This window comes from Xiphias gladius, chromosome 20 (assembly GCF_016859285.1).
Source record: "Xiphias gladius isolate SHS-SW01 ecotype Sanya breed wild chromosome 20, ASM1685928v1, whole genome shotgun sequence".
Classification (NCBI taxonomy): Eukaryota; Metazoa; Chordata; class Actinopteri; order Istiophoriformes; family Xiphiidae; genus Xiphias; species Xiphias gladius.
In genome coordinates this window covers 22,231,729-22,246,156 of record NC_053419.1, presented here as the reverse complement: position 1 = coordinate 22,246,156, position 14,428 = coordinate 22,231,729, and the positions used below count along the sequence as shown (strand labels likewise).

At 40.6% G+C, this 14,428-nt stretch overlaps 2 protein-coding genes across 7 annotated transcripts; one reads left to right on the top strand and one right to left on the bottom strand.

Moving 5' to 3' along the window:
- Window positions 1-3,252: 3,252 nt before the first annotated feature.
- On the top strand, window positions 3,253-6,803 carry si:ch73-234b20.5 (uncharacterized protein LOC449923 homolog). 2 transcript variants are annotated; one of them, XM_040157028.1, is made up of 3 exons: window positions 3,253-3,865; window positions 4,689-4,859; window positions 6,149-6,803. In XM_040157028.1, exons 1-3 carry the CDS (start codon window positions 3,863-3,865, stop codon window positions 6,284-6,286), a joined length of 312 nt encoding a protein of 103 aa, XP_040012962.1. In that variant the 5' UTR covers window positions 3,253-3,862; the 3' UTR covers window positions 6,287-6,803. The 2 variants fall into 2 exon arrangements, with proteins under 2 accessions (XP_040012962.1, XP_040012961.1); XM_040157027.1 differs by lacking the exon at window positions 3,253-3,865 and adding an exon at window positions 3,881-4,318.
- LOC120806178 (heterogeneous nuclear ribonucleoprotein D0-like) lies at window positions 6,776-13,707 on the bottom strand. Of its 5 annotated transcripts, XR_005709651.1 has the most exons (9): window positions 13,183-13,707; window positions 12,854-13,022; window positions 10,984-11,145; window positions 10,035-10,166; window positions 9,853-9,952; window positions 8,674-8,820; window positions 8,452-8,546; window positions 7,993-8,094; window positions 6,776-7,183 (listed from the first exon to the last, which is right to left on the bottom strand). XR_005709651.1 is itself a non-coding variant. In XM_040157023.1 (8 exons), exons 1-7 carry the CDS (start codon window positions 13,347-13,349, stop codon window positions 8,479-8,481), a joined length of 945 nt encoding a protein of 314 aa, XP_040012957.1. In that variant the 5' UTR covers window positions 13,350-13,707; the 3' UTR covers window positions 6,776-8,094; window positions 8,452-8,478. The 5 variants fall into 5 exon arrangements, 4 of the variants coding, with proteins under 4 accessions (XP_040012957.1, XP_040012956.1, XP_040012958.1 ...); XM_040157023.1 differs by having other exon boundaries at window positions 6,776-8,094; XM_040157022.1 differs by lacking the exon at window positions 7,993-8,094.
- Between the last annotated feature and the right edge of the window lie 721 nt (window positions 13,708-14,428).

Genomic DNA, 14,428 nt, shown 5'->3' with positions numbered 1-14,428 from the left:
AGAGACACAAAACAATGCAAAACCACCACAGTGTTTGTAGTCCTTTTGCAACTGTGTGTAGTTGCTTTGTCTCTTTGAGGACATTTTGCATCTTTTGTTGATGTTTTGTGTCTCTTTGTGTTGGTTTTGTTTCATTTCGTGTCTTCTTGTAGATGTTTTGTGTCTCTTTGCATCATTTTGCGTCTCTTTGTACATGTTTTGTGTCTGTTGATGTTTTGTGTCTCTTTGTTGATGTTTTGTGTCTCTTTGCATCATTTTGCGTCTCTTTGTTGATGTTTTGTGTCTCTTTGTGTTGGTTTTGTTTCATTTCGTGTCTTCTTGTAGATGTTTTGTGTCTCTTTGCATCATTTTGCGTCTCTTTGTACATGTTTTGTGCCTGTTGATGTTTTGTGTCTCTTTGTTGATGTTTGGTGTCTCTCCGGTGGGTTTTCTGTCATTTCCTGTCGTCTTGTAGACATTTTGTGTCTCTTTGCATCATTTTGCGTCTCTTTGTTGATGTTTTGTGTCTCTTTGTGTTGGTTTTGTTTCATTTCGTGTCTTCTTGTAGATGTTTTGTGTCTCTTTGCATCATTTTGCGTCTCTTTGTACATGTTTTGTGCCTGTTGATGTTTTGTGTCTCTTTGTTGATGTTTGGTGTCTCTCCGGTGGGTTTTCTGTCATTTCCTGTCGTCTTGTAGACATTTTGTGTCTCTTTGCATCATTTTGCCTCTCTTTCTGGGATATTTTGGAGGCCCCCCTGACCTATTCTGGGCCCCTGGGTCTGTGCCCGGTAGGCCTGTGCAGTAATCCATCCATGATTATATTATTAACGGGGGGCCGAGCGGCTCTTTCTTGCCCCAGGGCCCTCTGGCAGGTTAATCCAGCCACTGAGCGCTGGGTTTGAATATTTCGACGAGTGTAAGCACTGCAGAGCCTCAATGAAGAGCTAGAGCAAGCTGAATATACTGTAAGACAGTGTGGAATAAAATGACTTTTTAACCTTAAAAACAAAGGAGAAATAAAAGAAATTGTACAGTTTGGGGATAACCTGAGATTACAATTGTAACCATGCATTATCTTGTAACTGTAATATGTTTTGTGCATCTGGTATTCTCTTATAATCTCCTAATACCTCAGCTGTAGCTGCATAAACGTCAAGCATCTTGACTGTACATTGCCACTGTGGCTACACAGGCCACCGCCAGCACGGCAAGGTTCCATACTAGCAGCTCTCACACCGTACTGTTAGTCTTTACCATTTGCCTCTCTAACTTTATGTAATGTGTTTTGTATATTTTTAGTTTTACTTCGGTCAAATCCTACTGCCTCTACTGTTTCCTCAGTATCTGGCAAGTATTCAATGTTCAGTTTGCGCGACTCATGCCCAGACCCTCTTTATCGGGCGCGGTGCATCCTGAGCTCAAGTCGAGCTGTAGACGCGTTTCTCAAACTCTTTAAACTCTATATGAAATATATGAAATAATGATTTATTTCTTGACTTCTCTTCCCACCACTGCACCGGCTACAGTTATTCCTCTCCCTCCCCGCCCTGCTCGCTACTTCCCCCTTTCGTGGCAGTCCATTTTAGAATTGCTGAGACATTTCACTGAAAACCACAAATGACAAAATCATGGCGGCGCAGGAGGAAAAGTCAGAAAATCATCAAAATCTGGGGGGATATTATATCTTGAGAAGACACATCTGTTTAAAAAAAAAATCTGATCCTGATCCAGGATGATGAGATGCTTTTCTTAAACTTTGAAGAAAAAAAGAAAAGAGATGAAAAAAAAAAAAAGGGGATAGTTAAAGTTATAAGGATAGGACACACACCATGAATGTGTGTAAAAAAACATGTCAAATATATCCATACATCCAATAGCTTTTACATTTCCAAACTCAAAAACGTCCACCAACCTCAACCGCGCTAGGGAAGGTCAGGCAACCATCAATTTTTGAGATTCCTTCCCTGGGGACCTGAATCTCTGTACACAATTCTCAGTCCCAATCTCTCCAGTTTTTTTGAGATATTTTCAGTCTGGAGGAAGGTGGGGGAACCGGACACCCTGCAGTCCTCGGGTATTGTTGCTAGCTGCTTGCTAGCTACAGCTATAATAAATTAATTAGTCTATCACAACACACTGAACATTTCTACTGTACCCCAGCCAACAGGCTCGGACTCCCGGATTAATTATCTCTATCACAAGGTTGTTCACATTTTGCGGCGCAGGGAAAAAAAGAAAAAAATCATCAAAATCTTGGGGATATATTGTCTTGAGACCACGAACATCTGTTTAAAAATCTTGTGCTGATCCAACGCGTAGATGCTGAGATATTTCTGGAAAACTTTGAAGAAAAGCGCTGAAGATGAAAAATCAGGGGACCGATAAAGTTATAAGGATTCGTGCACCGAGCACCATGAATGTGTGTAAAAAAATGTATGTGCAATCATTCCAGCAAATACATAGAAGACATTTCTCAAAACCAAAACCAACATCATGTCGTGGTGAGGAAAGGGAGGAAAGGTCAGGCAACCATCAACGTGATTAGGGTTCACCCTCTGGACTGACGACCACCACTGCAGTCCCCTAAGTGCTTCCTAGCCTTTTTGCTAGCCATTTCTTATCAACACCACCACCGGATCGGCTCACCACAGCCACAGCCCACCTGCTACTGTCTGCTAGCCAGCCTGCAGCCAGCAGCAGCCACAAGCTGTTCTTAACATTTGACCAAGGGTATCTATTGAACACGTTTCCCTGCTCGGCCTTTACGTCATAAATAAGTCTTGTACTTTCTACTCCTACTCCATGACATCTATCTGAAAGCTATAGTCACTGGTCACTTTACAAATTAAAGGACCAGTGTGTAGGATTTATTGGCAGGAATGGAATATGATATTCCTAATTATGTTTTCATCAGTGTACAATCACCAATCACCACGGAGCCCGCAGTGTTGCACCGCCATGTTTCTACAGTAGCCCAGAGAGACAAACCAAAACGCTGGCTCCAGAGAGGGCCTTGCGCATTTATTTTATTTATTTTTTCCCAAGTTACCTGGAGGCCGCTAGTGTAGGGTCCCCTACACTCTTGGAAGTGGAGGGATGATGGGAGGGGTATTCAGTTGGTTGCGATCTGAAGCCTCACCACTAGATGCCGCTAAATCCTACACACTGGTCCTTTAATATTTTACGCACAAAAATATCATGTGAAATATGATGTATTGTTGTGCACTACAACCTTAAAATGCTACTTACACATTAAAAGATCACTCATAATAATGTATCATTAGTCCTTACCGTACCGAGTACTCTCAGTTTTTATACTTTAAATACATTTTGCTGATGACACTCACATACTTTTACTCAAATAACTTTTAACTAAATTACTTTGACCTTTAGTGGAGTATTCGGTTACAGATTTGCTACTTTTACTTAAGTAAATGATCTATATGCTGCATCTGCCGCTGTCAGTTTTATCAACACAGATTACAGACTGCCGGTAGGTGGTGGGACATGTTCCTTATTCTACTTACGAGATAAGGCTCTTCTGCATACCTTCATATTTAATCTAGTGCATTTTGAAAAGGTGGAGCTACTGTTACGTAGTTGTTACAACTGACAGCTGAAGCTGAAGCTGCAGCTGCAGCTGAGCTCCCCTCTTGCTTTCAAACCGCGTGAACGAAGCGTTTTTCCAAGCACAGACTGTCACACCCTGGCTGGCCAACAAACCGCTGAAGCAACTGACTGCACAGCACAGAAAACGGAAATGAAATTTAGCAACTTCACCCGTTTATGGCCTTGCAAATATCCCTGTGCTGAAAAACACAGAGCCCTTTGCTCAGACATATCAGTTCAACGCTGGCCTGTGTCGGTTCCTCTGACAGCTCATGGTATGTAAATCACACAGAAGTGGGACTAAGGGAAAAGTTTTAGTCGGTTAAACTGCAGCGTGTTGAAATGGCTAAACCTATAATCTAGTATGGGTGGTAATTTTGTTCCTATGCTGTACGAGAACTTGTAAAAAGCAGGAAATGAAAGATGTGGGTGTCCACGGCCCGACTAAATCTAGTTCTTTTGTGGCCACGATGACTGTCTCTGGTTAAGCCAATGACTCTTTGATTGAGGCAACAGGTAGTTAATGTGTAACGGAGAAGAGGTGCAACCTTCAGCAGATGTTTGTTCAGCGCTTAGCGTGTGACTCACACAGTCACAAGAAGCACAGATCTCGACCTTTGTTTATCATACCGACAGGACCGGACAACAGGACTTTGCGGAGGATTTAGCTTTTTGTGCATGAAGCTGAGTTGTTTTGTTGGTTGTAAGCGACACACGGAGCTGCAATGGTAGGTGTTTTTATTTTGTATACTGAAGTTTAGTGCAGTTTTCTGTCTTAAATATTGTCCTCTTTCAGTCGGACCAGACTGTTTTCATCTAAAATGATTCTCCTTGGCATTTTTTGTTTATGGGGCCTGCTTTGTAACAACACACAGTCCTCGGTAGACTGACTCACAACTGCCAGTGCTGTTTCCTCCTAACTGCGTTTGCAGGAAGTGAGGTTGGGTCATTTAAAGATTTGATTACAGGGGTTGTTGCTCCTGTATTTGGCAGGCAGACTCAGCGGAGTTTGCACCGGTAGTAAACTTTTGGAGATTGTGGCTGATGGCACTAAAACGGACCAACATCCCCCCCCCCCATCTCCCCGTTTTTTAACAGGCCGACACAACCTCTCAGTCACCGGCCTCTGGCTCGTCTGCTAAGCTTGACCATGTGCAAGGTCAGGTCAACGAGGTTAAAGTCATTCTGAAAGACAACATCGACAAAGTGCTGGAGAGGGGGGACCGATTAGATGATCTGATCGGGAAGACCGATGACCTGCAGGCGTCGGTGAGTATTTGATCGGGACGGGTCAGGGTGAGCTCGCTGTCCTTTCGTTTACGGATTTTAGCGTGTCACAGTGAGCCTTCATAACCGACTCCTTCGAACCACAAAGCTGTTTTAAAGAAAATGTGTGTTTTACAAAAAGTACTTTACTTGAGTATTTCCATTTTCTGCTACTGTACACTTCTACGCCACTGGAGGGAAATATTTTACTTTTTACTCCACAGTGTTAGTTTTCAGACTAAGATTTTACATCAAAAACACAAGATAACCCTATAAAAACACACAGTTAACGATTAAATCAGCGGTTTTTCAAGTTTTCTGCTTGTCACAAAAAAAAATCAGCGTCTAGTTGGGGTCCCTTATCACTTTTCAGAGGCCTGTGAGTTAATCAAAGAGAAGAATTTCCCCTCTAGATTCCTCCCGTGGTTTCATTTAATCAACTGATTGAGGCCCAAAGAGGTGAAATTTTACAATATTTTGCAAAATAACGAAAGACTAGAGAAAAGTCAGAAAACATGAACATAGATTTCTGTGTCAGAACTTTCAGATTTATCTGGTGACCCTTTGGAGGGGGGCGACCCCTAGGTTGGGAACCACCGGACTACACCTACCTAACTGTATATAAAGAAGTTAAAAGCAGCTCCACCTGGAGCAGCTACGACCGTTAAATGCTGCTGAAGCACTGATGCATCAGTGTTAATACATATACACTAATGTCAGTCTCAGGGCCATTTTCTATGTAACAGTGTCTTTTGGTTTTGATACTTAAAGTACATTTTGTTGATAATCCTTCTGAACTTTTAGTTAAGTCAGATTTTGAATGCAGGAATTTTACCTGTAAGTATTTTCACATTGTTGTATTGGTACGTTTACTCAACTACGGGATCAAAATACTTCCTCCACCACTATTAGGCGTAAACACCACGTACAGCTGAGACTGACTTTTGTACTTTTATTTGAGTGGAATTTTGAAGGCAGGACTTTCCTTGGTAACGAAGTACGTTTACGTGATGGAATTGGTACTTTTACATGCTCTGCTGATTTAGCGCTGCAGTCCTATAAAATTGTTGGATAATTCGTGGACAGTTTAAATTAAAAAAGCTCAAAAATCGATGCAGCAGAACCAGATATATACAACTCATGTTTTAAAATCACTTTTGCAGTAGCGCTCTCCGACACTTGCAAACAGACCGATGTGTAAAATTGGTGGAGTTCACCTTTGAGTTAAGAATCTGAGTACTTCTCCTTTCATCACCACTGTTTTATTAGGTTTCTGTTATTTTTCTTTTCAGGCTGACTCGTTCCAAAGAACATCCACACGGGTTGCCAGGAAATACTGGTGGAAAAACATTAAACTGATGATTATAATTGGAATAATTGTGCTGATCGTTCTTATCCTCATCATCCTCTTCGCCACAGGTGTTATATAAATCCTATCTTTACCAAGCTGGGTACTGAAAGCAATGAAGATGGTGGATAAAGCCAACTTACAGACAACTTTTATTGAGCATTTTAGCGTTTAATTTCTCAAGGGTGATCATTTTGGCTCAAACAAAGAGATGTTTTATATTTCAAGTTCAAGATGTATATGTAAATTCAAAGGGTAGATGATTGTTTTTAACACCTGCGAGCTTAACCATTAGTTTTCTCTGCGACATCTTGCGGTGTGAAGATAAAATTCGGAGCAGAGCAGAGTTTAAATTGTTATAAAGTTGGCTGCAATATTTCCTTTAACACTCCAAGTCATTAACATGTGGCATTAGACACCTTAATATTTCACACAGGATCACAAATCCAAATAACTGTTTATTATTTTTATTTGTCGCATTTCTTTATGTTCAATACACTGTGTATATATACTGTATGTTTATGACAATGTCAATCTCTGTAATAACATATGTATTATATGACTGATGATGATGATGCTGATAAAGAGGATAAATTGTACCAATGCATCTTGTATTTTTGCTACCCCAGCACTTGTATATATGTGTGATCTCTTCCAGCCAATCTAACATTTCAGTTATGGAATAAATCAAGCAATTCACAAATAGCATTTGAGAACATTAAATACAAAAAAAAAAAAAAAAAAAAAAAGGGACGAGGAACTGCTAAAACTTGGCAGCAATCTAAATAAAAGGCAAAACATCAAAATCCAAAACTTTTAAGATACAACAAATACTCTGGTAAATATAGAGGAAATGTACTGTAGGTCATAGTGTTCTTCATTTATTTTCTTACAATCAGCTAAGTGATCTTTGCTGGATACCATCATCTCTTTGGCCAATGCCCCACCAGCGCACTGCAGACTTTCATCACTCTGAAACCTATGGAAAAAACAAACAAAAAGAAATCAGCTATAGACGAACAAAACCCTGTTCAAATTACAATCAAATAGGAATCCCCCGTGTTTATAATGTCCAATGTAAAAAAAACAATAAGTAAAAACAAACCGAGAACAATTATTTTAACATTTTACAGTTACAAAAAGTTAGTCCATAAGCTAGAAATCCTGAAGTGCGATAAATTGAAGAAGTCAAAGCCAAAATACTAAATGGAAGAAACCTTTGATTGGTCAAAAATACACATTAAAGAAAGCATTACATGCAAATTTCTGGAAATGTGGTGACACTTTGATTCTTCTTGTTTTAACAAAAGGTTATAAGAGGAAAATTTGTTACAGGAAAATTAACAAAAGAGGAGTCTTTTCCATCGCTGTCAGTAACACAAAACAGAACAATACATGTACACAAAAGTAAAGCACTTTATCCCCCAACACAGTAGAGTCCAAATACGAACCAGGTTTTAGCTCATGGACTACTGGCTACAAGAGCTAAATAAAGAAACAAGCATTTTAGATAAAGATTAGGAATGCATATATTAACAATAGGAACTGGAAAGTCCAGAGAATGCTGTACATATCCTTTGAAAAGCAAATAGTTATTTTTTCATATTTATAATCATTACTTGTGGGGGAGTAAGGGCCTGTAAAAAATGACAATTACATGTGTATATTTTAAGTTTTACATTACAAACAGTTGCAAAGAAATTAAAATGGAAAGAAAGATGACAAAGCTGGACGTGTCCCATATTGTTTAGTTTAGAAATGCTGATACAGGATGTTGTAAGACCATACCAAATGGCAGCATTCGAGAGCGTATGCTTCTCGTACCCGGTCCGCATTGAGCGGGCCCTGAGAGTATCTGGGAGTCAGCTCATGGCCTGCAAGGAAGCTCCGCTGGCAGGTACAAACAAGGTATGTCAGAGTTAGGAGACAACATACTTCCTTTTCTGTTTCCTTGCACATCCTTAACTTTGGCATCCATTTACTGTAGTAGCAGTACTTTACCTGTTAACTTTACAGTTAAAAAAAAAAAAAAAAAAAAAAAAAGGTGCAAAAGAGGCAGCAGAAGGCCAGCTGTTAAAATAAATCGCCACAAGAGTGTAGCCTCTATGTTACCACTACTGTAAAGCACTTGAGGGTGCTGAGAAAAAGAAATTTTTAAGAGGAAATTATTCATAATGTTACCAAACAGCAAAGTAAATATAACTACTTTAAGTTTAAAGTAAGCCGTGTATTTTTGTGGTTACATACCTACTTGAAGATGGAGGGCTTCCCCCATTAATACGGCTTGTAACTGTTGGTGTGACCACCGCGCCGCGGCGACTTGCCGTATCCACCGGATTGATCTACGAACGTGGAGCACAATCGGATTTTAGACAGTTTCGTCATTTTAAGAAAGTGACAGGAAATAAATGGAATAGCTGACAAAAAGCCGAAGCTCATCAGGGATGCTTCACCCACGGGTTTACTCACTGTCGTAGTCCCCATATCCATAATAGTTGTTGTAACCAGTGTAATCATAGCCACCATATCCTTGATTACTGTAACCATAATTGCCATAATTTCCATAGCCTTGATTCCAATAGTTGCCATAACCCTGGTTCCAATTTTGATTGGGACCTGCAATCAAATAGAATTTAAATCAAACACTGCATCGTACAACCTCACGACGGTTTCACTCCACTCAAACTTCAAAGAAAAACTTTTTGCAGCATCGAACCCTCAGGCTGGTTCACCACGTGTTCTTATCTCTGATAGAGTTTCATAGCTGAAGACATGACTACGGTTTGATGAAGCCAATAGTGGCGCCCGTGTTGCAGCGGTAGACGCTACACGATAACCCTGGTCCGACATGGGATATGTGCCATTGCTGGCCAGGGTTGGGGCTTTAACAGCATTTTACTGAATCCGAATCCTCTCGAAACCCTTACTGAATCGCATTAAGTTTAGCGGTCATCAACGGGAAGTAACCGAATTGCTAAATTCATCAACATTGACGTTAATGAAGCTAGCCTAATTCATTTTCACAACCCGCATCTCCGACCAGAAAATGAGAGGCGCAGCAGCCGATCTGAAATGTCGATTATTGATCGGCTTGACGCTCACGTGCACCAGGTTTTAATTATTACAGCTTCAAACTGTATTCATAATTATGAAATGATCTATACTTTAACCTGTAAAAACAGGACAAAAGGTATAAGCACCTCTATAATAAAGTAGTTCTTAGTTCTAAACGCTTAAAATAAGTCCGCTGAGTCGGTTTAGACAGTTAAAGTGGTGTCTAGAGGAGCCTTCGTGTTGACGAGTGGCTCGCGCCATTTCCTCAACGGACAACATCAGTGGAGCGCAGTGTCCGCGTCGTCGTCGGCTTCATCGAGCAGTTAAGGTGATGTTTTTTTGTCGTTCAGACATACAGTAGGCGTCCCCAGCGGAAACGTTTGCTGTGGCTTTATTCTTTATTCAGACATGACAGGACATTCGTAAAAAGAGCCACAGTACGACATTTGGCAGCCGAGGTGAATGTCTGAAAAAGGCTAAAGTTTTCTTATTCCAAAGTTTGTCGGTTTAGTAGGAATTCAAAAGGTGAACACCCATATTTTTCTCTTCACACGTGAGGCACTGCGTGAAACCACGAATGTATTCTCCACTCACCACCACCTCTTCCTCGAGACCTGGATAGGTATCCACCTCTGCCTCCCCAGTACTGCTGCTGCTGGTACTGTTCCTTAGACATTGCCACCTTTATTTCACACTAAGAGAAAAGCAGTTCAGTGATCACGTATGTGGTGTAAAAATCACCATAAGTTTTATGTGGGAGGAAAAAGAGCCCGTACCTTGCTTAGTCCAATGTTGTGGTATTTCTTCTCCATGATCTTCTTTACTGGTTCCTCCTCTTTGAACGTGATGAAGCAGAAGCCTCTCCTTTTGTTTGTTTTGTTCTCCATGGGAAGTTCAATTGACTCCACCTGTTTATGTTATCAATATATTGTATAAAATAATATTTAGTAGTCTTCATTAAAAGTGCTTAAATTGATTGTATGGGGTCAAGGGGAAGGTAATTTTTTGACTTCTAACTTGACTCCTCCTCCTCTCTCCCATAGTTTTGTTCAATTTTTTGACTTCTAACTTGACTCCTCCTTCTCTCTCCCGTAGTTTTGTTCTTTCTCTCCTCCCGCCGCTTTCTGCAGGTATTTCTGCCCCCTGGTGCTAGAGAGTCTGGATCTCTGACTGCAAACCACCTACTGCCCCCATGATCCTGCTCAACACCCACTGCTTCAATGATTATGATTATCATTACTATATAGTATTATCATTCACCCTTTTAATATAATTTGTTTTATTATTAGTCTCATTATTGCTACACATCTTTATGTTACACCTGTACTGTGTTATGTGCCCCCCCCCCCCTTCTCCCCCTCTCTCGCTTTCTTTCTCAACCCAGCGGGTCGAGGCAGATGGCCGCCCACCATTAGCCAAGTTCTGTTCCAGGTTTCTACCTGTTAAAAGGGAGTTTTTCCTTGCCGCTGTTGCCAAGAGCTTGCTCATGGGGGAATGTTGGGTCTCTGTAAATATAACTATAAAGAGTCCTGGTCTAGACCTGCTCTACATGGAAAGTGCCCTGAGATAACCTCTTATGATTTGGCGCTATATAAATAACATTGAATAGTCATACACAGTCATGCAGACCCACTAACAAATCCATAAAATGGATAAAATAATTAGATGGTCATGAGCCACAGCAACAACTTAAGACTAAATCTGTAAATGTAAAAAGACGTGCACCTCTCCGAAGGCACCAAAGTACTCTCTGACTTTCTCTTCAGGCGTGTCGGGAGACAGACCGCCAACAAAGATCTTCTTCACGGGCTCCTTGCTCTTCATGGCCTTGGCTTTTTTGGGATCGATGACCTTCCCGTTGAGTTTATGTTCCTTTTGTGAGGCAACCTACAAGACAAGATAATCAAATGACAAAAAAGGTCACATACGAAAATCATTTTTAAGTGATAATTCACGACTTCTCATACAGTATGTGATGGTTTATATTAAGGACATCTGAGCCCAATGCAAAGGATGTTTGGTTGTTGTTAAGTCACAACATTCCAGGACTGCAACTAACAACCGTTTTAATTATCAATTCATCTGCTGATTATTTTCTCAATTATTTGATTTTTTCCAATTATATGTTAGATATACAGAGAAAAAAAGAAAGAAAAAAATAAAAAATGCCCAGCACAAGCTCAAAGAGCCCAATGTGACACTCAAATTGCCAATTATTTTATATTTTACTCTATTAAATATTATAAAATAGTGACAAAAAATGGCAATCACAATTTCTCAGAGCCAAAAGTGATGACTTGTTCTTTCTTACAAACAGCCGAAAACCTTTAGATGTTCAATTTACCGTCTCATATGACAAATATAAACAACAAATCATCACAGTTGAGAAGCTGGAACCCGAAAAGTTTGGCATTTCTGCCTGACAAATGACTGAAAGGATTACTGGTTTATCAAAATAGTTGCTCAACTTCATTCATTCACCATTTGAATCGCTGAACGCACCAGGGAAGTGGCCGATGATTTAGTGAGAGAGCTAAGCATTCGATTTTTCTAAAAATAAATCCAAAGTGATATTTAAAAAAAAAAACAAACAAACCAAGAAGGTCATAATGTCATTTAACAAAAATTACCGCTGCTCAGAAGGACTATCCGGGCTCCCCTAAGAGTCTACTACCATCTGAATGAAAAAATATTCAATCTATTAAACGATAAGAGAGATTTTTAACCCCTTTGACACAGTCTGACTGCATTTCCTAATTCAAACAAAGACAGCAGCTGGAATTTACACATTACATACATAAGATTTTATAAGATTTATGTCATTTAAGGCTACCTGGATTAGGAAACACAGTCACAACTCGAGAAATTGGTTGAAATAATGTTTATCGAGCAAAAGACAGACCTGCTTTTGATGTGTAAAAGTTTATCCAAAGATTCTGGAAATACATTCTGAACAGTGGTAAGTGTTGGTAAATGATCTTCAAGATTTTTCAAAGTGTTCAAAATCATTTGACAGCCGCATTTTACATTGTAAGTCAGTACTGCTCATGTAGCACTATGCGTACCTTGGTTTGCAGTACATACAGCACTGTGCAAAAGTTTTAGGCACTTTAGACGTTTCAATTCTTATCGGTCCCATCAGGGAAGCATGCGGTGGTGCCAGACTCTTTCCGCAGCATGACAACGCGCCCAAACAATACAGCCAGAGTCATAAGGAAATATCTTCCGCGATAGTATGGCCCCCACAGAGCCCTGATCTCAACGTCATGGAGTCAGTCTGGGATCACATGAAGAGGAAGACACTGAGACGGACTAAATCCACAGAGGAACTGCGGCAAGTCGTCCAAGACGCTTGAACAAACCTACCTGCCAAGTACCTTGAAAAACCTGTGTGCAGGTTTATCCAGGAGCACTGGTGCTGGTTTAAAGGCAAAGGCTGTTCACAGCAAATACTGATTTGATTTTTTCCCCCTATTTAATACACTTTTCACGGCATTGTTTTCAAATGCATCCCCAATTTTTTTTTTTTTTTAGTCCCTACATCTTTTGCACGGTGCTGTACATATGAACACCACATTTGCCAGCAGGACAATACCTTATCAACACTTTCGGGTTCTTTGAAGAGTACAAAGCCGAATCCTCTTGAGCGTCCAGTCATGGGATCCAGTTTTAATGTGCAGTCTACAACCTCCCCGAACTTGGAGAAGTAATCTTTCAGATCCTTCTTAGTCGTGTCCCAGCTGAGCCCTCCTACAAACATCTTCCTGTGGACAAGAACAACATTTCAGGAGAGATAAACTGTCTCTGTACGAGGACAGGGTTGACAGATTGTTATGTTTATGCACGTAATTAAGGAGCTGTGGTATCTTAATGGTATCCGGTAAAATGTCTTTAATTTGTGGGGACTAACTAATGTCACCGTACCCCTCATCCTCCTCGTTTTTACTGGCGTCAATTCTGGATCCCTCGGCCTCGCCACCCATCAGGCCGCAGTCCCCGACCGCTGACATCGGGTCGTCACTGTTTGCCTCCCCGTCCTCCTCCATTCTCATCATTGTCGTGTCGTCGCTGAATTCGTAATCATCCGACATGTTTTGGCTTTTTAATTAACACGTTTATAGCTAAACAGCTCAAGAACTGAGGCTGCGTCGAAATTCCCGGTAGGAGTTAAGTTAGCTGCGAGCTAGTGATAGCTAGTGGCTAAGCTAGCTAATATTTTGATATCATAAATCGTTAGCTAAAAATATTGGCGCTAATTAGAGCAAGCTAGCAGGTTTGTCTGAGTGAATCTGATTGTAATATCAGTATGAATTTAGGCCAAATGTGTTTCCATAAGGCAAAAATAGTTTCAGTTGCTACAATTTGAAGGATTATTTATTTTTAGAGTCGTTTTGTTTTCATCGTATCCTCGTTCTTCTTCTTCGGCTGTTGAGATTTGCGGCAGACTACACGCAGCGAAGTCGTATTGATGGGCCCCCCCACAGGTCACTTGTGGAACTCCACTGATTGAACTAAATCCGGCGGTGGAGTCCAGTACGGTTGTTTCCCATCCTCCCACATCATGCATAGATTGGGGAAACAGGCCTACCGGGTCCAAGGGTCAAGAGGCACAATACGACCAAAATGAAACCCTTAAAGAGATGAAAAATGACCACAAAGGGACGCAAACATCTACAAAGAGATGCAAAATATCATCACAGAGACGCAAAAATGATGCCAGGCAACCACGCAGAGCCACAAAATGACCACAATCAGATCCAAAAAGACTGCGAACAGATGCAAAACGATGTGGAAGAGGCACAAAGCAGCTACCAAGAGATGCAAAATGACCTCAACGAGACACAAAGTGATCACAAAGAGACGCCATACAACAATAAGCAGCTGCAAAGAGAATACAAACAGATGCAAAACGACCTGGAAGAGACTCAAAACGACCCCGACCCACCCAGCTTTGTCTTTGTGGATGTTTTGTCATGTATTTGAATTCGATGAGTTCCTCCCAAACACGAAGAAATACATTTTAAACTGTAAACGAAATGAATCCTTCAAATTGATCCATCAGAACAAGATTTAATGTTGATGTCGATAATTGTCACCGATGCAACACAGACGACAGCGCGCATGTTTTATGCTTGTGACATGATCCAAAGCTTATGGAAATCCAAGCATG

Excerpts from the sequence above, each read along its gene's own strand:
- LOC120806178 (XM_040157023.1), bottom strand. The coding sequence starts at position 13,349 with ATGTCGGATGATTACGAATTCAGCGACGACACGACAATGATGAGAATG. Across the intron at positions 10,167-10,983 it reads ACTTTGGTGCCTTCGGAGAG|GTGGAGTCAATTGAACTTCC; the intron begins GTGCACGTCTTT and ends TAACATAAACAG. Across the intron at positions 9,953-10,034 it reads ACAACATTGGACTAAGCAAG|TGTGAAATAAAGGTGGCAAT; the intron begins GTACGGGCTCTT and ends CTTTTCTCTTAG.
- si:ch73-234b20.5 (XM_040157028.1), top strand. Across the intron at positions 4,860-6,148 it reads CCGATGACCTGCAGGCGTCG|GCTGACTCGTTCCAAAGAAC; the intron begins GTGAGTATTTGA and ends TTTTCTTTTCAG.